Consider the following 23,411-nt stretch of genomic DNA (forward strand, 5'->3'; position numbering starts at 1 on the left):
TCCTATATTATAAACATATACCCTGCTTTCTCTTCAGATCATAGAGGTTAAACAATAACTTGAATATCCAGGCAGGAAAACTGATGACATTTTCATTTGCGGACTAGATCAGAGTTTACAAACTGGTGGCCTGTAGACCAGATCTGGCCACTGTTGTGTTTTGTTTGGCTCAAAGAATGTATTTTAAAAATACAAATTAATTTCCCATGTTTAAAAATTGGATAGTGATACACAAAAACTGGATTTTTGTCTTAAAGTATCAGATTTGGTAACACTGGACTTGCAGTTGGCTAGGGCTGAATTCTGACTGCCACCTTTCACTAATCTTGTGTACGCCAGGTCACCACCGCTCCACAGCCCCTCATCGCTACAGCCCACCACCCTCATTATTCTTTCTTCTTTAGAGGATTACCTAACTGGCCCCTGGAGGCATTTGAGTTCCTGACCTGTGGACCAAAGGTTTTTTTCTTTCCAGCTTTATCAGATAAGAATATCATATCGATAATCACATTTAAGTAAAGTGTAATTGATTTTTAAAACTTTGGGTTAAATTTGTCTTTTTAGAGGTGGTCATAAAAGGGTAAAAAATGGAGGGAAGTAAATAAATGTGAACAAACTCATTTAAAAATAGCCATACCATAACACATTTAAATAGTTACTGAAGTCTCTTCTGTGCTCTTAAACCTTTAATAAAAAAATTATTATCTGGGGAGAAAGGGAATTTAAGTAAAATGTGCACATATATCTTAATGTTGAAAATTGAAAAAAGGAATGCCAATTTACCTGTTACTCTACAGACACAAAAATCTAAACTCACATGTAAAAGTCTACCTTTGAGTTTAATTGCTAACATATAGAAAGTTGATGCTTAACTTCTGGTTTACTAATCCCCATTAGTAGCTATTACAGAAGATAATCTAAATCCAGTTTGTACATCCTATCTGGACTCTCATATGCCAACTCTTGACCACATTAATGTAAGTAACTCTTCCATAATTACAGCCAGCTCTTGTGATGTCAGAGTGGAGGTGAATGAAGAAGAAACGAAAGTTTATTCCTACGTAGATCAGGAAGCATTAGGGAGCTCAACATCAGGGCACATGTCTACCCTTGGGACTGGCACCTCCCCTATGCCTAGACCTGGTTCAGCTGAAGCCACGGGGATCTTGCTAGGCCTCTATCTGTTTTCATCTAGAAATCCGAATCAGAATGCCCAAGTGTAAGTTTCCTTGCATCAACCTTGTCAGGAAATCGTCTCCATCCTGGTTGTTAAACCAAGTGACATTTAATGGCTGAAAAGAGTATAGATGACTCACCAGTAGGAGTCAGTCCATTATAATTGTTGCTGAGATTCTCCTGACCATAAAGTATTATGATGAAGGCCAAGTGACTACCTTAATACACTGCCCCATGGGCGCACTCTTTTGAACCAAAGAAAATACTAGAAAAAACTTTTTTGTCCTTTCCTCTTACAGAGTATTCCTACTATATATTTTTAATTGATCATTTTTTTTTTATATTTATTTATTTTATTTATTTACTTTCTTTTAGGGGGGCGGGCTGCATCAGGTCTAGTTGCGGCATGCGGGGTCTTCATTGAGGCATGTGGGATCTTTCATCGAGGCTCGGGCTCTTTGTTGTGGTGCGCAGGCTTCTCTCTAGTTGTGGCGCACGGGCACCAGGGCGCATGGGCTTTCTAGTTTGCGGCACACCGGCTCTCTAGTTGAGGCGCACGAGCTCAGTAGTTGTGGCGCACGGGCTTAGTTGCCCCATGGCATGTGGGATCTTAGTTACCCAACCAGGGATCGAACCTGTGTCCCCTGCATTGGAAGGCAGGTTCTTTACCACTGGACCACCAGGGAAGTCCCCCTACTATATTTTTTTCCCCATAACCACTGTTTGAATTTTGGTATGTTATCTTTCATATGCTCCTTTTACCTTTTTTTTTAATGCATTATGATCATTGTGGTCACAATGCCTCTGGAGTCACTGTGTTCACTGTGTAACGAATTTAACTCCAGTGTCCAGGATCACGCTGTATAGACCAGTGTCTGGGAGCACTCTCTGTGTAGACCCACGTCCTGTGAAGGCCAGGATGGAAAAGGATTCACGAACCTCTGACCAAATATGCCTGTAGTCAAAAATGTACACAAAACTCTGAGTGCTGAAGTTAGCGCTCAGTGGTAAACTATAGTTTAATAAGTTACAAGTGTGTTCTGTTTTAATGCTTTTGAACTATTGATCTTGAAATACTCTATTTTTAAATATTAAATTTTGCTATAGGAATAAAAGCGTAATAGTTTTTCCCCCGTTGTACATGTTTATTAGGCAATGGTTGTTGATGTAGCAGCAACTAGACAGGGTTGAGTTTGACAGATCTCTGATTGCAAATATATATGGGAGCACTTCAGTTTATTTATCTTTTCTCATTTAAAAAATTTACTTCTGTTCTTAGAAGTCATGTTATTAGCTGTTGCTCAGAAACTGTCTTTTTCTCAGCACAGCTCTCATTTTAACCATGTTTTGCAAGATAAATGAGTTATAAGTAGATGTATCTTAATAGAATGTTCTTTTTTATTACTTTCTTTGATAGCTAAACTTATTCTCTTATCTGAAAATTTTGTAGAAAATCACGTTCTCTTAAAACTTAAAAAAAATGCATCAGACATATAAATTCTTTCAGAAAGTAAAGGTAGAGTATTTATGTTTCATAAAACTCTATTTTATGTCAATTGATATAATTTGATGCTTATGGTATATTTCAATTTTATTGTTACCAGTCATGTCCTTTTTGCTTTCAGCAGTGAAATTATCTCCTACATAACATTCTTCCCTCTTCCTTCTGAAAGTGAAATTATTTATGAGATGGTGGCTTAGCAAAAAGAAGAGAAGGAAAATGATGCCTTTCTTACTCCAAGAGAGAAATGGAGTGTCGTGTACTAGAAAGAGCTCTGGACTGGAATGAGGAAATATGCATGCTGGTTCCAGCTGTGCTGTTATATAAATGTTTGTTAGATGAATGGATCAGTTTCTTTGGACCTCAGTTTCCCAATTATAAAGTTTAGAACCTAGAGTAGATTATCTCTCTGTCTACTATTAGCTCTAAAATTTCATTATTCCATGTAAGCGATGTCTACCCTCTTATTGGAATCCTTTGCTGTGAAATGGTCAGTTCAAGTATTGTTATAATGGGATGCGTTTGGTATGTGTTAGTGTAATGATACCTCACCTATTTTTTGTTGTTAATCTATCTCCCTCCGCTTGGGAACATTCCTTACCTAATTACACAAGAAGTCAGTAATGGGAGTTGGGAGTGAGGTCTTGATTTTTATACTTTAGTATACACTTTTATACTTTTCTAATGCTCTAAGTGAAATTAGTTTCCATGAATTATGTGGTCCAAATCTGAAATAGAAATTTATCATACATTTTTATGCTTGTCCCAAACTCAATTCTTAATGTAACAGGCTACATAGCTCTACATTAACTTATCTTCAGAAGATATTGCTTTAATGTTTTAAAGCCATGCCACACAATAAACTCATGCTTGGTGGACATTTCCCATGCTCTGTTTATTTTGTGTGAAGCCCCCATTCCTATAAATAACCTGCTCAGGAAAACTTTGCAAGGACATAGCTCAACTTGAATGAGAGAGAGCTAGGTTGAAAAAAAGATGGAAAAAACATATGTGGATTCCAGCTTATCCTGAATGAGTGTTCTGGCGTGGATTTTATTTTGTTTTAAATCAATTCCCAGAGCACCAGATATAGTTACATTCAAGCTTCACTGATTTAATGTATTATAATTCAGATTCATTAAAATTTTATCTATGAAGAATTTTTAATGACATGGCAAATGGTAATACAGTAACTGAGGAAACTGAGAAAAGAAATTTTGCCTTACAGTTTGATCTCAACCAGAGGGAAATAAACACACAAACATATTAACTGTGGTTCTTTCCTAGATGATGAGATTATTTTATAATGATTTTTCTTTCTGTATTTTTGCTTTAAAAAAAATAAGAAATTCAACGAATAGTTTTTGTCAAATATTTAAAATACAGATAATTGTTTTTTGTTTTTGTATTATTGCAAATTTGGATCTTCCCTTGCCTCTACTCATGACTCCATAAGAGGAACAGCTCAGATTCAGCTTACCCCACACACACCTGAGGCCATAGCAGTAGGTCATGGCACAGTTGTAAGGCTGAGGTTTCAGTAGCATCAATAATGGGAAAGAGGGTCTTCAACATCACAAGGGTCAGCAAATGCAGGAGATCCCACCAACACTTTTATTTATGTGCTGAGTACTAACTACACATGGGAGATCTTCAAAGAATAAGGCATATCTCAGGGTAAAAGGAACTGATAACCTTTTGCAGGAGACAGGCAAAAAATATCCTAAGTGTAACAAAAAAGTTATATATTATAAGGGGTAATCACACATATGGGTGGAGTGGTCTGGGGGAATCCAGAAGTGATGCTTGAGTCTAGAGTTGGGTGAAAGATGGAGGCAGAGTTGCCCAGGGAATAGCTTATATAAAAGTCCTTTAGCATGAAACTCATTAGGGGTTCTGGGAATTATGATTATTTTAGTAAGAGTGGACATAGAATATAAAAGAGATCAAGGGCAAACGTGGCAAGGAAATTGTCAGGAGTAAAATCACAGCTGTCTTTGAATGTCATGCTTAGTAGTTTGGCCTTTGTCTCTGGATGGCTAGAAGCCATTAAGAGGTTTTAAAGCTGTGGTTTTACATTAGATTTCCATTTTAGAAAGACGACTCCTAGTGCTGTGGGGAAGGGGTAGTGAAATGGGGGGCTCCAGAGGGAAGCTACTTTAACGGTCTAAGCCTGAGATGAAGCTGACCTGGACCATGACAAGGGAATGAAGAGGGGATGGACTTGAGAGACAATGAAATCCAGACTTAAAAGACCCAGTAACCTGTTGGATGTGTGGTGTGAAGGAGAGGGGATACCAGGAGGAGTCTTAGGATCCTGGTGTTCAATAGAGGTATCCCTGGAATAGGGATTATGGGAGGAGATGATGGGAAATAATGTTTCCGTTTGGAATATATTTAAAGTTAAGACTTCCTCCTTTTCATCCTTTCTTCTTTCCTTCCCTTCTATCTCTTTCTGCCTTTCCATCCCTTCCTTCCTTCCTTCTTTCCTTCCTTCCTTTTCTCTACATTCATTCATTTAGTAAACTCTTATTAAGCCCTCACTGTATACCATGCACTATCCCAGTCACTGTTGTAGGTTCATTGTAATCCACGCCAATTTCCATGAATCCTCAACCATGAGGGGCAAGAGGCCATCTTCACAGCCCCAGCCGCCAGGTGTCTCTGACCAGGACACAGCTAGTCAGGCCTAAGACTACTTAACTCCTTTCAAATGGCATTGCATAATATATGTTTTTATATTTGGAAACACCACTAATGGCCATTTTCTTTCTAGGTAGTGCCATTATTTCTGTTACGTTTCTGAAAGAAAATTTGAGAGCCTCAGATTTACTAGGTAAGTAATTATTTAATTCATGTAATTAAAACACTGCTTGATGAGGAAATAAATAATCCTATCCAATAAAAATATGTGTTTTAAAAACAGGCAACAAATTACTGAAATGGATATAGTCTCATCTAGAGGCGAACATTATTCTATCTTGGAACTGCCATCTGCTCTTTGACAAGACATACGTGCACCTTCATTATACCCTCTGCCCATGCCATTGACCACAGCAAATCATTATTTTACAGTATTATTATTATGAATGTTACGAAATTTTTATGAACATAATAAAATCCAAGAAAACATCTGTGTTACCTAATAGAGTATTCCACTTCATAGGACATATTTGATAGATTGTTGTATGAAAGTGCTACATAAAAATGAAAACCACATACAAAAATTAGATGCACCAAATAACTGCCTAATTTCTATTTAGCCCTTTCCAAAAGTAACATAGAATGTTGATCTTCAAATTTTTATTTAGAAATACAGCTATTAATGGAAAATCACAGTAGCCTTCCTGGCTGTAAAAGATTTCCGCTATATGGCAAAGGCATCACATATTGATCGTATCTTCTACCTCTAGTTGGAAATATCATTAGTGAGAAGAATTATAGAGCTTCATATTTTCTTCCTTGACAAAATCCTGTCTGAATTACCGCTGACATATGATAATGAGTATAATACTTTAGAAACTTTAAATAAATCTATGTCTACTCAGTTCCAAAAAGATCATTTTTAAAAAATTTTGAGCTTAAATGTGACACCAGTGTTGGTATGTTGAACATTTGTTTCCCTGATCATGTTTCCCTTGAGCCTAGTGTCTTGAAAGAGTTTTCACTTTTTCTTTTTCCTCCTTGGTTTGATTCTGCTAGTAGAGTTTTTAGTCAACATTGTCAAATTTTCATGGTTAAAATGTTTTTCCAAATGCATTCATATGTGAATTCAAATATATTATTTTTCTGTACTCTTTTTTCGTACTATGTTTATGGACTCATTTGGGGAGGTTGTATGGAATCAGAAATAAGAATGAGCAATGCCTGAGTTTTATAGATTAAAACAACTAGGTCCTACATTATGTTTCTCATTTATCAAAAGTCTTAGGGAACTTTAAATCATTTAATCTAACATATGTCATCTTTTGTAGTTAATGGTTGGTTAATGTTTAAATAAATGTAAGGTATTTAATGAGGTAATACAGATGGATGTAAAGGAAAACTTGCCAATTATCGTGAACCCTTGTGATAAAAAGATGATTAAGACAGAATCCCTGCCTTCAGATAATACAGTCAATGATAAAATATATACAAAAACACATTTTTTTCAAAGCAGAAGATAATATGTATCATAATGCCTTGAGCCTTTAGTTTACAGCTGGGTTTCTCAACCTCAGCACTACTAACGTTTTAGGCTGGATAATTCTTCATCCTAGGGGGCTGTCCTATGTGTTGTAAGGTGTTCAGCAGCATCCCTTTTGGCCTTTACCCAGTAGATGCCAGTAGCACACTTTGCCCCAGTTATGACTACCAAAAATGACTTCAAACACTGTCAAATCTCCCCTGGGAGGCAAAATTTCCTCCGGTTGAGAACCCCTGGTTTAGAATAAAGAGAGATTACTCTAGCTGGGAAGCTCAGAGAGAATTTTCTACAGCAGAGGTACCATTTGAATCAGTTCTGACAGCTGAATAGGACAGGCATGGGCCACATCCAAGCATTTGGAGAAAGACATACAGAGGGAATAACACGAGAAGTGTTGACAAAGGTACAAAAAAAGTAAGGCAAGTTTCTATGTAATACTGTACTACAACCACTGCCAATGAGGATTAGGGAAAAAATTAAGGCAAGTCATAACTATAGAAAGGGAAGAAACAGAAATATCAATAGGTGCCAATGATTTGATTTTATACTTAGAAAACCCGACCAACTAAACGTTGCTAAAAGCAGTATACTAGCTCGACATCAAAGGATATAAATTAAACTCACTCTCAAGGGTTCAAATCTGTATTCAACTTCTGCTATCAACTGTGTGGCCAACGTATTACTTAACTTCTCTAAGCCTCAGTTTGCTGACAAATATAGACGACTGTTTTGGGGGGAGGGGGTTGTTTGTTTTTTAATCTTTGGCACGCGGCACGCAGCATGCGGGATCTTAGTTCCCCAACCAGGGATGGAAGCCGCGCCCCTGCAGTGGAAGCGTGGAATCTTAACCACTGGACGGCCAGGGAAGTCCCTAGAAGGCTGTTTTAAGGGTCACATTGGATAATTGATACATGCACTTTGAGAAATGTAAAGCCCTGTTAATAAAATTGGCATTATTTCTGTGATCAACTTCATTACCAAGAGGTAATACTAAAACATAAGAAATAGGAAACACACACACATACACACATAAAAAAAACACAAACAAAAACCTCTATTAGGGCTTCCCTGGTGGCGCAGTGGTTGAGAGTCCGCCTGCCGATGCAGGGGACACGGATTCGTGCCCCGGTCCGGGAAGATCCCACATGCCGCGGAGCGGCTAGGCCCGTGAGCCATGGCCGCTGAGCCTGCGCGTCCGGAGCCTGTGCTCCGCAACAGGAGAGGCCACAACAGTGAGAGGCCCGCGTACCGCAAAAAACAAACAAACAAAAAAAACCCTCTATTAATTCTTTGATTCTTTGCTAATTTCTCTTACTTTAATAACAGTCAACATTTATCAAATATTTACCCCTTTCAGGTACTGTGTTTTACATGAACCACCTCATTTAAATGTAGGAACAATCCATTTATAGAACTGATACTTAGGTTAAATAACTTAACCAAGGTCAAATAATTAGTCAGTGGTGGACCAGTGTTCTAATAATGGCAGCCTGATTTAACTATAGCGTAATGGGTGAGGGTAAGTCTCTAGTGTCAGAGAGCTATGTGACCTTTGCTAAGTTACTTAGTCTCTTTAAGCCTCATTTCCTCAACCTTAAAATGAAGTATTACCTATCTCATAGGATTAAATGAGTTCATGTATGTAAATCTCTGAGAACGGGGTCTGTCATGTAATAAGTCCTCAATAATGTCAGCTATTATTATCCTTATTACTAACACCACCACCCACCACTACTGGTTCATGAGAGGAAACCTTGACTAGGATATTCTAACGAACTTGAGCAATCCAGGTGACATTTCGCACAACTCTGGCTGAGTTTTTTTAGCCTTTTAACTTAATGCTTTTTGAGCAGGGATATGTCTGATGTCACATTTGTTTCATACTGTAATTAAAAGTGATCAATTCTTGACTTGAAACTAGAGTCACAGGAATAAGAAAGGATTTAGTCACCGATTCCATACCCATGCTTCCAAACAGCAATATCATACGATTATCATGATCTAAGATGTAATAACCCATTTCATGCTTGGGGAAGGACTTTTCCCCAACCGTACTCAGTAATGTGTTAAGTCACCTGTATTTTCTTTGGGCCTGTATTGCTGTTGCCTTGAGAAATTTTGGCTTTTTCCGTTAAAAGCTAAAAATGCTTTTTTTTCTTTACAGGGACTAAAATCAAACAGGGAAAAGAGTAGTTAATGGCATTTTTTGAAAGATTAACGTATAAGCATGCTAAAAACTAAATCGTCAAAATGTGCAAAAGAAAATCATTTACTTTTCCCTGCTTCAAGCAAATGAAAGTTTGTTTTTCATGATGGAACAAATGAAGATTTTTTTGGACCATGTGGAAACAAGCTGAATTAATTTATTGCCAAATGTTGCTCTGTGGCTATGAAGCATTTCAGCACTAGCCTCAAAAAATGACCTCACAAAAGCTATGTCTGAAAGGAATCGCCAACTATTATTAACTCAATGACAGGCTTTGGACTGTGCTCTGATTCTTAGTGGATTAATAATTTTAAATTATTTTAATGATTATTTTTCCTCTAAAAAGCACCAAATTTCTCTCCCCTTCAAGCAGCCAGAACTATAGTATTTTCCCCCTCTTCGCCCTTAGTCATCAAAAATCCTGAATCTAATAGTCTGTGAGATCCTAGTTGATTTAATCCAGATAGCGTCATCATAAAAAGAAAAATTATAGTCAGTTCATCAGCACTCTCCAAAGACCAGTAACTTGATTATTTCAAGTCACCTATAAATGGTTTCCCCAGATAGAACGTCAAGAGATTAATAGTGAGACAAAAACCACCTCCTTCCTTCCTACTCCCACACCAGAGGTCAGCTTGGTTTGAAGCCAGTATCTAGAATGCAGATCTAGCCAAACGAACCATGATTTCTGGTTGAGAGGACAGATTGGCTATTTGGTCTTAAAACTGCCTCAAGAAAGGTAGACTTTCTGATGCTAGATTCAGAACCATTTGGATTCACTATATTATTGAGACTTCCCAATCCAGGGCTCCTTCAGGATTTAGCTGCCTTCAGCCTAGGGAATCTGGAAAGATTGTACTGAGGGGAAGGCATCCTTTGGTGTTAAGAGGTCCAGTTTATGCTGTGACTCCTGGTAACCCACAAAAGCAATAGCTGGACCCCCATTGATCAGGAGGCATATTGCAGGCTCCAAGAGAACCAGCCAGCAGTGTTGGTTGACATCAGGTTAGCTGAATTTTTAAAACTCTTATGGCTACCAGAAGTCAGGTCAAGCCAGATTCCAGAAGCTAGCTAAAAGGTGGTTAACACTAGCTGGCATTGAGCCAGAGAGTGGGGACAAAATTAAAGGAGATTTCAGGTTTTACTTAAGGAGAAGGGTGGGCTGGGAAATCAGATGTCAGTTGAGGAAGAACTGTGCAAGTAGACCCTAGAATCCAAGGCTTGCACAGGTGAGGAACTCAGCAGGTTGGAGATGCCGGTGAACAGAAGCATAAGGAGAAGCCTGATTCTAGGCTGTTTTCCCTTCCACCACTTTTATATTTCAACTTCAGTCCACAAGTATCTATAGGAGACTTTTGCAACAGAACTTCAGTAGCCTCTTGAAACAGAGGCTGCATTCTCACAGCTGGATCCAGTTAAATGTCAGGCATTTCTCAGAGTATAAAACATTCCTCAAAACACTACTTCAGGATGATATAAATGGTCAAATATGTTTAGAAAATATTACAGCCATATCCTCCCGAAGGAGATTCACAATGAACACTAACACACTGAGGATCTCAGGGGTCTTCCAGTAAAAGAACCATTTAACTTGGTTTAACTCACCTCTTTCCAAATAGATTTGACTTGAGACCTTTTTTGGTGGAGGGTCCATCTTATGAAACTGGGTTCTAGGGAACACCAGTTTGGAGATGCTGTTCTAAAGGAACCTCAGGGCCAGTCAGGGAACCCAGGGACCACTGCCAGGAGGAGTCAGTTCCTTCTATCCCCAGTGGGAATGCTTCATCCAGCCTCAGGTTATGGTCAGTACAACTCCTGGGTGCCACTCACTGAGACTACAATGTGAAGGACAGCCGTGAGTTGTCCGTTCGTCAGCTCTGGTCCATTGTGCATACAAGAGGTAGAAGAGTGTAATCACTGAGAATAAGTTACCTAGGTTCCAATCCAAGCTCTCCACTTAGCTAGGAAATCCCAGTCAAGAGAGTTATTCCTTCTGTGACTCAATTTCCTCCTATGTCAAATGTGGCTAGTAATACTTTAACAGTATCCAATGTTATATATTATATAATACATAATATACATATAGTATATGTTAGTATAGTAACATGGTGGTATAGTTATTTTTTGCAGGCTTTTTTGTAAGAATTATTATATGTGTATAAAGCATTTAGAATTGTGCTAAGTATTAGCTATTACTATTTTAGTTTTTATTATCATCACATTTCTGTATGACGGTGATCATAATATAACTCTCATGTCAGCCACAATTGTCTATGAAATCTATAGTTTTAAGAACATCACTTAAAAAGAATGATACTTGGGCGTCCCTGGTGGCGCAGTGGTTGAGAGTCCGCCTGCCGATGCAGGGGACACGGGTTCGTGCCCCGGTCCGGGAAGATCCCACATGCCGCGGAGCGGCTGGGCCCGTGAGCCATGGCCGCTGAGCCTGCGCGTCCGGAGCCTGTGCTCCGCAACGGGAGAGGCCACAGCAGTGAGAGGCCCGCGTACCGCAAAAAAAAAAAAAAAAAAAAAAAAAGAATGATACCTTCCTTTGCCCTCCCAGGATACCTAGTCTATCTACTATAAAGAGCAGGGATGAGTTTGTTTCCCTGCTTTGTACATATGACAAGTTTATAGGAAGAGATTTTATTAATACTTTGTACTGTATCAAGCTAAATCTGAAACTCCCATCAGATCATTATAGATTTTTATGTGACTTGAGTCATATTTGATGAGAAAATGTATTTGCTGCAGGTCTGGGCATGAGAGTAGTAGATGAGGTCACATCCCTGTATCGTGGGTCGTGTCCAGCATCCCATGGTTGACCCCCACCTGCAGCTTACCCACTGCTGCCCGACTGCTCCACCTTTGGTCCCCTCCAATAGCCAGCTCTTGGTGCTTTGTGTGCCAGTTCCCTGAGGCTAGTAGTGGGTAGCAAACATAGTGCTGGTAGTGTTTCTTCTTCCCTGTGTTCTCTCAGTTATGTCCTTTGCTTTCTTTTGCCTTCTTTTAAGACCAGTGGAGAGAAGTCTTCACTAGGCAGTCAGGAGATGCCAGCCAAGTCCTTCCTATCCTGCCCTTCTATTCTCAAATTGAGTTGTTAACCCTGTAGAGACAGCCCCAGGGACAGTCCCTAGTCATCCCTAAACTACAATATTAGAGATACAAGTTTGGATTAAGTTTGAAGCTTGACTCAGATGGTCTTTGACCCTTGGCAGTCAGCATCCTAAGTTGGATCTGTCCCAGGGTCTTTTGTCACATCAGGTCTCCAGATGAGCTTTCAAACATATTCAGCTCCCCAGACTGGCCTCTTGCAGAGCCAGATTCCTGGAGTCTAGCAGGTATGATAAGTTAATTTGTACCTAGAAATGAGGACACTGCATCACAGAGGGATAAACAACTTGCCTGGGCCCTTCCAGCTAACGGTAGCAGTGAAATTTGAAGTCTGTGGAGCTGGTCTCAGCTTGGATTAGACTTCTCCTATCCAGGTCTTGACCTGACAGTTAACCATTTCCCTGGGCCAAGGGCATGTCAAGTGCTGCTTTCTTTCCTTTAGGATCTTATACTTCCAGAGTACTCCTTTGGTCAAATGGGCCAACAAAAGGTAAACTAGCAAGTTTTCTAAGTCAGAAATCTGCGCCTTTCAAAAGAGGGAATATTTGTGGCTTTATTGAAATAAAAATAACAGGAACTGATGTTTCATGCCGCTTTTAGAAAAAGGTGGGATGCAAATATGTTTTACAGAAATTTAGTGAAGGACTTGCTAATGGCTACCTTCGACACTTTTAAACAGTTAACGTTAATGTGCACATGACTCATGAAGCAGAGAGTAAATCACACAGAAAAATAAAACTGACACCAAAGAAACAAGAAAATGACAGGTAGCAGCTATCCAGAACTGCCTTTGTAAATGTCGGAAGCTGCTGAAATTAAAATTATTAAGCAGAAAGAATGTATGACCTCCTGAGCTGCCACGGAGTTACTCACTAGTCTTGCAGTGACATGAGGTACAGATGAGATAATACACGTGAAAAAGTACTTTGAAAGGATAATTGGAAAACCGTCAGTCATTTTATTTGTTTTTAAGGAGTTTTGGAATGCAGTGAAGATCTACATTGGTGGAAATGGGCACAGTATGCAAATGTGGAAGCAGATGTGAAACAGGGAGGGATGTGTCAGGATGTGAAACAGAGACCATATTGGAAATAACACTGCCTCCACAAAATGGAATACTATGCAGACTCTGAAAGAATGAGGCGGCCCGACATAAAATGATGTGAAACATTCTCCAAAGATGTTCTGTTAATTAGAAAAACAGCAAGATACAGAAAAGTGTGTATAATATGCTATTATCGTTTGCATAAAAAACCAAAACACATGCACTCTCACACACACCTGCCTAAAACATCTCTGAAAAGAAAACCTCAAGAACCAGCAGCAGTAGCTAACTTTGAGGAAGGGACCTAGTGAGCCCCAAGGGTGTGAGAGAGATTTAACTTTTCACTGATCCCTCTTGTGTGTCTTTAGAATTTTTTACCATACGCGTGTGTTACCCATTCAAAACTAAATGTTCTAAAAAGGAAATTTAATTGACAGTAGATACAGTTAGATGAGATAAAGAAATGACTAGCAGAGGAACTCAGTATAGATAAGAAATCTGGATTTCACAAAAGTAAATTGGAAATCTCTGAGACTTTGAAATTGTATTCAATGCGTTTATTCTACTTTACTATACCAAGTTTAGAAAAGTGTTTTTTTTTAAATCCCTTCTTCCTAGAAATGTAATATTGAACAATTATCTTATCTTTTTTTTTTTTTTTTACATCTTTACTGGAGTATAATTGCTTTACAATGGTGAGTTAGTTTCTGCTGTATAACAAAGTGAATCAGTTATACATATACATATGTTCCTATATCTCTTCCCTCTTGCGTCTCCTTCCCTCCCACCCTCCCTATCCCACCCTTCTAGGTGGTCACAAAGCACTGAGCTGATCTCCCTGTGCTATGCGGCTGCTTCCCGTTAGCTATCTATTTTACGTTTGGTAGTGTATATATGTCCGTGCCACTCTCTCACTTTGTCACAGCTTATCCTTCCCCCTCCCCATATCCTCAAGTCCATTCTCTAGTAGGTCTGTCTTTATTCCTGTCTTACCCCTAGGTTCTTCATGACTTTTTTTTTTCTTAACTTCCATATATATGTGTTAGCATACGGTATTTGTCTTTCTCTTTCTGACTTACTTAACTCTGTATGACAGACTCTAGGTCCATCCACCTCATTACAAATAGCTCAATTTCATTTCTTTTTATGGCTGAGTAATATTCCATTGTATATATGTGCCACATCTTCTTTATCCGTTCATCCGATGATGGACACTTACTTAGGTTGTTTCCATGTCCTGGCTATTGTAAATAGAGCTGCAATGAACATTGTGGTACATGACTCTTTTTTTTTTTTTTTTTTTGCGGTACACGGGCCTCTCACTGTTGTGGCCTCTCCCGTTGCGGAGCACAGGCTCCGGACGCGCAGGCTCAGCGGCCATGGCTCGCGGGCCCAGCCGCTCCGCGGCATGTGGGATCTTCCCGGACTGGGGCACAAACCCGCGTCCCCTGCATCGGCAGGCGGACTCTCAACCACTGTGCCACCAGGGAAGCCCCCATGACTCTTTTTGAGTTATGGTTTTCTCAGGGTATATGCCCAGTAGTGGGATTGCTGGGTCATATGGTAGTTCTATTTTTAGTTTTTTAAGGAACCTCCATACTGTTCTCCATAGTGGCTATACCAATTCACATTCCCACCAACAGTGCAAGAGTGTTCCTTTTCTCCACACCCTCTCCAGCATTTATTGTTTCTAGATTTTTTGATGATGTCCATTCTGACTGGTGTGATATGATATCTCATTGTAGTTTTGATTTGCATTTCTCTAATGATTAATGATGTTGAGCATTCTTTCATGTGTTTGTTGGCAGCCCGTATATCTTCTTTGGAGAAATGTCTATTTAGGTCTTCTGGCCACTTTTGGATTGGGTTGTTTGTTTTTTTGTTATTGAGCTGCTTGTAAATTTTGGAGATTAATCCTTTGTCAGTTACTTCATTTGCAAATATTATCTCCCATTCTGAGGTTTGTCTTTTGGTCTTGTTTATGGTTTCCTTTGCTGTGCAAAAGCTTTGAAGTTTCATTAGGTCCCATTTGTTTATTTTTGTTTTTATTTCCATTTCTCTAGGAGGTGGGTTGAAAAGGATTTTGCTGTGATTTATGTCATGGAGTGTTCTGCCTATGTTTTCCTCTAAGAGTTTGATAGTTTCTGGCCTTACATTTAGGTCTTTAATCCATTTTGAGCTTATTTTTGTGTATTGTGTTAGGGAGTGATCTAATCTCATACTTTTACATGTACCTGTCCAGTTTTCCCAGCACTACTTATTGAAGAGGCTGTCCTTTCTCCACTGTACATTCCTGCCTCCTTTATCAAAGATAAGGTGACCATATGTGTGTGGGTTTATCTCTGGGCTTTCTATCCTTTTCCATTGATCTATCTTTCTGTTTTTGTGCCAGTACCATACTGTCTTGATTACTGTAGCTTTGTACTATAGTCTGAGGTCAGGGAGCCTGATTCCTCCAGCTCCATTTTTTGTTCTCAAGATTGCTTTGGCTATTTGGGGTCTTTTGTGTTTCCATACAAATTGTGAAATTTTTTGTTCTAGTTATGTGAAAAATGCCAGTGGTAGTTTGATAGGGATTGCATTGAATCTGTAGATTGCTTTGGGTAGTAGAGTCATTTTCACAATGTTGATTCTTCCAACCCAAGAACATGGTATATCTCTCCATCTATTTGTATCATCTTTAATTTCTTTCATCAGTGTCATAATTTTCTGCATACAGGTCTTTTGTCTCCTTCGGTAGGTTTATTCCTAGATATTTTATTCTTTTTGTTGCAATGGTAAATGGGAGTGTTTTCTTGATTTCACTTTCAGATTTTTCATCATTAGTGTATAGGAATGCCAGAGATTTCTGTGCATTAACTTTGTATCCTGCTACTTTACCAAATTCATTGATTAGCTCTAGTAGTTTTCTGGTAGCATATTTAGGATTCTCTATGTATAGTATCATGTCATCTGCAAACAGTGACAGCTTTACTTCTTCTTTGGATTCCTTTTATTTGCTTTTCTTCTCTGATTGCTGTGGCTAAAACTTCCAAAACTATGTTGAATAGGAGTGGTGAGAGTGGGCAACCTTGTCTTGTTCCTGATCTTAGTGGAAATGCTTTCAGTTTTTCACCATTGAGGACAATGTTTGCTGTGGGTTTGTTATATATGGCCTTTATTATGTTGAGGAAAGTTCCCTCTATGCCTACTTTCTGGAGGGTTTTTATCATAAATGAGTGTTGAATTTTGTCAAAAGCTTTCTCTGCATCTATTGAGATAACCATATGGTTTTTCTCCTTCAATTTGTTAATATGGTGTATCACATTGATTGATTTGCATATATTGAAGAATTTTTGCATTCCTGGAATAAATCCCACTTGATCATGGTGTATGATCCTCTTAATGTGCTGTTGGATTCTGTTTGCTAGTACTTTGTTGAGGATTTTTGCATCTATGTTCATCAGTGATATTGGCCTGTAGTTTTCTTTCTTTGTGACATCCTTGTCTGGTTTTGGTATCAGGGTGATGGTGGCCTCGTAGAATGAGTTTGGGAGTGTTCCTCCCTCTGCCATATTTTGGAAGAGTTTGAGAAGGATAGGTGTTAGCTCTTCTCTAAATTCTTTTTTTTTTTTCCTAAGAAAGGACAGAGCTGACCAATAATTTTTTCCAGGTTCTTATGTATGGTGTTTATTATTTTCCTTTCATTGAAATGCTTAATAATGTATATTGTTTTCTTTTTAAAAATTCTCATTAGAAAATAGCTTTTAAAATTGTGTATATGATTTCTGTCTTCACAAAGTATTACAGTATAAATTGTTGCATTAGAGTAAGCTTATTTTATAGGTCCTACAATACCATGAATAGCTATTGTCCAGCTTGTGTAGAAAATCAAATGAATTCTCAGAAACTAGAGTTCAAAACTCTAAGTCATTTGGTTAAGAGCAACAGGAAATTGATGTCTTCAAATTGTGAGATTTTATAGACACACCAAATTGTTTCAGGTTGGAGTGAATGCTGGTTGTAAATTATATACACAACAATGCTGACCTCAATGGTGAAACAGGTTGAATTATGTTTTCATGTGTGCTATCCGAAAAATGCTACATAAACCAGTTTTTCTCAGGCTGCTAATTATTAATAAATAAGCACTTTTCCATGTTATTTGGAAAGGCAAGTCCCCTTCTTCTGTGGCCACTCCTCCCCCACACATTCCCTTCCTCCATTATTACAGTATAAGTAACGTTAAGGTGATGACAGTAACACATTCCTACATAGGTTTATTATGTGGTATTTTACCAAGCTATCCCTGGAATTCTAGACTTTAAATTGGATCAAATAAATCTTACAGCAGAGTCATCTTTCACCTTCGTTATTTCTGCTAAAAGGACTCCAATAAATGGCAATGATCAAGGTATTCATTTACCAGAGTTTCAAAGTGTAAAATACCTAAGTTTGTGTGTGTAAAGGACCCAAAGATGACTAGGTGCAGAGTAGATCATCATCAGGTGATGGATTTCCACACTCTCTGGGCTCTGCCATCTAGATCTAGATGGATCTAGCTTCATCGTGCACTTACTGGTCCATGTGGAAACAAACAGCCAGGTTGGATGTGTTTTCATGTCTCCATATGCATGCGTTCTGATCTTCCCCATCTTTGAGGAAAGCTTCTCTGAAGAAGCCAGGATTCATCTGGAACAACACAGAAAAATCAGAATTTATGTCCTACCGCATCCATTCCCTAGCCTTTATCCCCCTTTAAAGGTAATGCCGTCGGGTGAATGCATGATGCTATCTGGGGATGGTTTGATGAATCGTATTTTAATAGACATGGACCTTTACGAGTAATGCTTAGTCTATAGGTAATGTTTACATAAACAAAAAGGCTTAAAATGTCCCTTTTCAACTTGTTTATCTTTTCAATTTTATTTAAAGGTATGACACTGGCATTTGCAGGAACATATTTATTGGTGAACTTTGCTCCAAATATAACTCAGGATATCTCTGCAAGAACAGTACAGTATTCCTTTGTTGGCTGGCAATTCATGACCTACGGGGTAAGAATTCTAAAAATTTTACTGTTACAGAGGCAATATTATCTAGACCACTGGTACACGCAGATGCTGGAAAACTAATATAATCTTTTCTTCTCAGCATTAATATCTCATTAAAATGTAAATATATTTGACCAGTACTAAAGTATTTCAAACACTAAATAAAAGCACCCCCATTTCCCTGGCATTCTGTCCTTGGGGGTGACCTATCACTGGAACAATTTCCACAATTTAATGGAATTTAATCTGGCAAATTCCAGAGCAACATATTTTAGGACATTTCAGAGTAAAAACAAACAAACAAAAAAACTCTTTTCCCAGGTCAAAGGAAAGTACCTGAAGACACATTTTACTTCACTGAATTTTATCCAAGATAGGTATTCCCTTCAAGAAAGCTTTCTTTGAGACCAATGCAGTAGCCTGTCTTAGGAGAAGCAAACAGCGGGTAGGACAATACTGAGAGATGTGTAAAAGAGAGAACAGAATGAGCTGATGTAGAAATTGGAAGCCACTAATTGGGATATTTTATTTGATGCAATGGCTGTATCCGGTGGGTATAGAGCAGTGGTCCCCAAATTTTTTGGCACCCGGGACCCGTTTCATGGAAGACAATTTTTCCACGGAGGGGGGGTGGGGGTGTGGTTCAGGCAGTAATGTGAGTGATGGGGAGTGATGGGGAGCGGCAGATGAACCTTCGCTCGCTCTCGCGCCGCTTACCTCCTGCTGTGCAGACAGGTAGAGGTCTGAGGCCCGCGGGTTGGGGACCCCTGGTACAGAGAATGTGATTGAAATGGTTGGTATGTAACTTGTTACAGAAGTCAGTTTAGATTGGAGAATAAAAATATTCTAGGAAGGGAAGGCAGTAAGAAGAAAACTGGGATTGTCTAAATGAGCATTTAACCAAGAACCGAATTGGTAAAATATCAAGAGTTGTGAATTCAATAAAAATAATCAAAGCACACAGAGTCAAACATTTCTAGGGTTAGAAGTGACCTCAAAAAACTATCTGGTCCAGTGCTCTGCCATTGAAACAGGTAAAATACTATGATCCTGCTGTATACCTATTATTTAAACGTGTGACATTGGCATTTGCAGAGACACGGCGAGCTTTGCTCTCAGTGTGATGTAACTCAGGATATTACAGCAGGAACTGCATGGTATTACACTATGGTGTGGCCCTTCCTAGTCGTATGACAAGAATCCTATATATTTTACCATCTCTGATATACAATTCTGACCACTGGGACACAAGTGTTTATAGGGCTTTTCTTTTTATAGTCTCTCACTGTACTTCTTTCTCTTACTCAACAGAGACACTCTGTTTAAAAACATTCCTCACACTCCACACCCCCTTTAATAATCTATCCTATTTCCCTTCTAAACACCACCAAAGATTTATTCCCCTCCACTTTCTCAGCTCCTGGTCACTCCTCACTCGTCCTAAGCTAGTAGCCCCCTCCCCACGAATTACCAAGTGGAATTGCTTTTTTTGGTCCTGATTCTTCTTGAGCCTTGTGCAGCACTTCCTGATGGTCCACTCTCTTCTCCTTGCATCTCTCTCTTCCCGGGCTTCCTTGGTTTGTTTTCCCTGTTTCTCTTCCTCCTCTCTGATCAGTCCATCCCAGGCTCTTGGTAGGTAACTCCTTCTCTTCTTCCATCCACTCTTTATCTATTTGTGCTACAAACTCGTCCAGGGTTTTTTAAGGTGATCTCATTGCCCACTCCACCACCATCATTCTTTAGAAAGACTTCCAAATCCAGACCTGCATCTCCTTCCCAGATCTCTTCTAAGCTGCAAAGCTGTGTTCTCATCTGTCTACTTATTACTCGTCCCTGCTTGGATGTTCCATAGATTTTGCAAAAGTAACATCTCAGAAACTGAACTCAATATCTTTTCCCCTAAACTCCCTCCTCTCTTAAATTGGAAGGTTCCCCTTACCCCTGCCCTCCATCAAACTTTAGGATTGGTCTTCCCAATTCAGAGTAGGTTTCCTCAGGTCCGTCATACTTTGTGTCTCCCCCTCCCCTATTTTATCTTCCTACTTGTCCACCATACCCAGTCCTTTAACTATTAAGGCTTTCATCAATCAAATCTAAGCACTAGAAGGGCTCATTGAGCATGTCATGGTAGTCTAGACTTGATGTCCTACCAACACATTATTATTCTTTGCCTACAAGCAAAACAGATTCTTCATCCGGTAAGAAAAGGGTCACAGAGTCTATGACCAGAAAATTAAAAGCCTGAGCTGAATCCTTTGGAGATTAAAGATGCATCAAGACTTATTTCCTGGAATAAACAGCACTGTTTGATGATGATGTATGTTATATCATTTTAACACCATAGAAAACATTTTAAAAGAACAAAACTACCTTTTTAAACCTTATAGTTCCACGAAAAAAGTACTATGAAATTAATTGCATTTTTCCACTTTCCAAAGTTAGCTCTTCATTCATTCATTTATTCACAATCCATTCAACTTATTAGCCACCTAGAATACAGAGGAGAATCCCTGAAGCAGGAATTTTATAGTCCTGGGAGAGACCCATATTCCTGTAAAATAATGAAAGTATATTTGAAAGTAAATGTTGCCAAAAATGTAAATAATTCCAGATATTTATAAGATAGCATAAAATAAACCTTTAATAAAGTCACATTTGGATAGCACTATTGGCATTAGACTCTTAGGGGAATAGATCTATATTATCTTAGTTTATCTCAGTTTGGAATTTAATCCATTATATGTTGCATCTCTAAAGACTCTAGAAGTTATCAATTACATACTAAGAACTTGAGCTGAAGTTTGGTTTAAATCTGTTAAACATCTACATAATTAATATTTAATCCTTCAACGTGGCAGAGTCTGTGCTTTTTCTGCAAAGCATAATTGCAAAGATCATAATTACGGTAATTAAGACGATTCTTTGAAGTATGTTCATCTAACAGTTTTTGTATTACACCAAGTATAAATGCAACACCTGAACTGCCTTTTGGGACTGATCAAATAACTAATAAAATGAATAAAAATATTTTAAGTCTGAATAAATTTTACATATCTCAAAAGGGGATTGTAAAGTCATATTACGGACTAGTTAATAGCATCTCCTTGTATCATGTGTTGACCTGTCCCAGGTCAATATCCATTTTCCCTTTAAGGCTTACATGAAGTCAGAGCCTCAGAAACAAGGCCCGGGAGCCTACCCTCTGAGCTGGGACTCTTTTGGGCAGGAAGAGGATTTGAGGAGCCTGGTGTCTACTGGCCAGAGAGGAATGAAGTGTCCTTTGCTCACCCACTAAAACAGACTTTCCCACCTGCTGTTTGCCAAAAAGCAAAGAGCAATCAAGTTTGCAAGGTCAAACTAGCTTGGAGAGATGCTATAAAACATACGTGGCCCCCTGAGAAATTCATCTTCTCCATCAGCAAGTTAAAAACTAGAAGTCCTTTAGGAAAGAGACAGGCTTAACCTTGTGAATCCTGCCCTGCCCAGGCTTATATGACACGAGGCCCTCTTCTTGAAGGGCCTTTCGTTGAGTAGCAGCTATTAATGCCTCTGCAGAACCCGCATGAGGGAACGTGGCTCTGAGCCTCAGTTAATTCGTGTTCTTTGGCAGGCTTGACTGTGGCTGTTTTGCCCACCCAGATTTCCCCATAGACTATTCAGATGGAAGCCTCTCTTGTGAACATAGAATCCTTCACAAAATAATCTGCATGGCGCTCATTTCCTCTCCACGAGACCAAAAATTAAATCAGCCGAAGCAGGGACCCAGCCTGTCGATTGGTGTAATTCTCTACCCCGAAGCAGATTATTAAGTTGGCCTTTCTGGCAAAAGCTGCTTCAGCAACCCACCAGCAGGTGTTAAAACCTGAAGGGAGAAAACTACGTGTGTACAAAGCCTCCATGTCTGTTGCACGAGGTTCATCTGTTTTGTTGTCTGAATGGAAGTAGCCACTCGCAGGTCTGCGCTAGGATACACTTTGCGGCCGCAGTAGCCAACCTCACCGAGCAGTCTGAGCCCTATGCCCACTCCGACCACGGTCTGTCCTTCATCTGTGCAACAGCCCTAGACATTGGCAGATGGAGAAACTGAGTTAGGGAGGTTCAGTAACTTGTCCAAGGTCACTTAAATACTAAGTGGCAGAGCCAGAATTCAAAACCGGGTCATCCACTTCTGGGGTGCACACTCCAGTTCATTTCCCCACACAGCTCTCCAAGCAGAATTAATACAAGCTGACCTCCGAGTATCAGACCTTTGTCCATGCTTGGCCTCAGAGAGAACCTTTGCAGAGCTCATTTCTTTTGGACAAGGCAGCTATATCAAAGGCTATACTTTCAGAAAGAACTCGGTGAGAGAAAAAGAGGTGAACACAGGCTCAGATTCTGGTAGTAAGACTAGGGTTTCCAGTGATGAAATTTTGTGTATCTCTTTTGTCACATCATCCCATGGACTGCCAGTGCCCTTTTTACCACTGAAAACAGGATGATGCGTGCCTTTAAATCAAATTGGAGAATGAATCCAGAAAACCCAGAATAATTCAGAAAACTCATCCTGAAAATTCTGTTCCTCTGGAAAGACTTCAGGTACCCAAACCTGAATTAGTTTCCTATTGTTTCCATAACAAATTGTCACAAACTTAGTGGCTTAAAACAACACAAATTAATTTTCTTACAGTTTTGAAGGTCAGAAGTCCAACACAGGTCTCATGGACTAAACTCAAGGTATTGGCAGAGCTGTATTCCTTGAGAGCGCCCTTGGGGAGAATCTGTTTCCTTGCCGTTTCCAGCTTCTAGAGGCAGCCAGCATTCCTTGACTTGGGTCTTTCTCATGTTACATCTCTCTTTGACCACAGCTGGGAAGGTTCTCTGCTTTTAAGGACCCTTGTGACTACACTGGGCCCACTCGGATAATCCAGGATAATCTCCGCATCTCAGGGTCCATAGCCTTAATCACATCTGCAAAGCCCCTTTGCTGTGTAAAGTAACATACACACAAGTTCCAGAGTTTAGGACGTGGACATCTTGGGGTGGGAGGGGGGGCATAATTCTGCCTTCCAGAGCTGTACCACTTAACCCTTCTGAGCCTTGGTTTCCCCATCTGTAAAACGAGGACAGTAATAGTGCCCACCTCCTGAGGTTGTTGTGAGGATTCAATG

General features: G+C 39.3%; 1 protein-coding gene across 3 annotated transcripts in view; it reads left to right on the forward strand.

The window, feature by feature from the left end:
• Positions 1-23,411, forward strand: part of NIPAL2 (NIPA like domain containing 2) — a 73,536-nt gene that overhangs the window by 31,670 nt on the left and 18,455 nt on the right. For all 3 annotated transcript variants that reach the window (XM_089898865.1, XM_089898866.1, XM_022584721.3), the window contains 2 exons: positions 5,454-5,513; positions 18,143-18,264. In XM_089898865.1, the coding sequence (XP_089754991.1) occupies positions 5,454-5,513; positions 18,143-18,264 (182 nt within the window). The remainder of the gene's footprint in view (positions 1-5,453; positions 5,514-18,142; positions 18,265-23,411) is intronic.

This window comes from Delphinapterus leucas, chromosome 17 (assembly GCF_059928025.1).
Source record: "Delphinapterus leucas isolate spDelLeu-1000000601 "Yukka" chromosome 17, BTC_Dleu_Yukka2, whole genome shotgun sequence".
Taxonomy (NCBI): domain Eukaryota; kingdom Metazoa; phylum Chordata; class Mammalia; order Artiodactyla; family Monodontidae; genus Delphinapterus; species Delphinapterus leucas.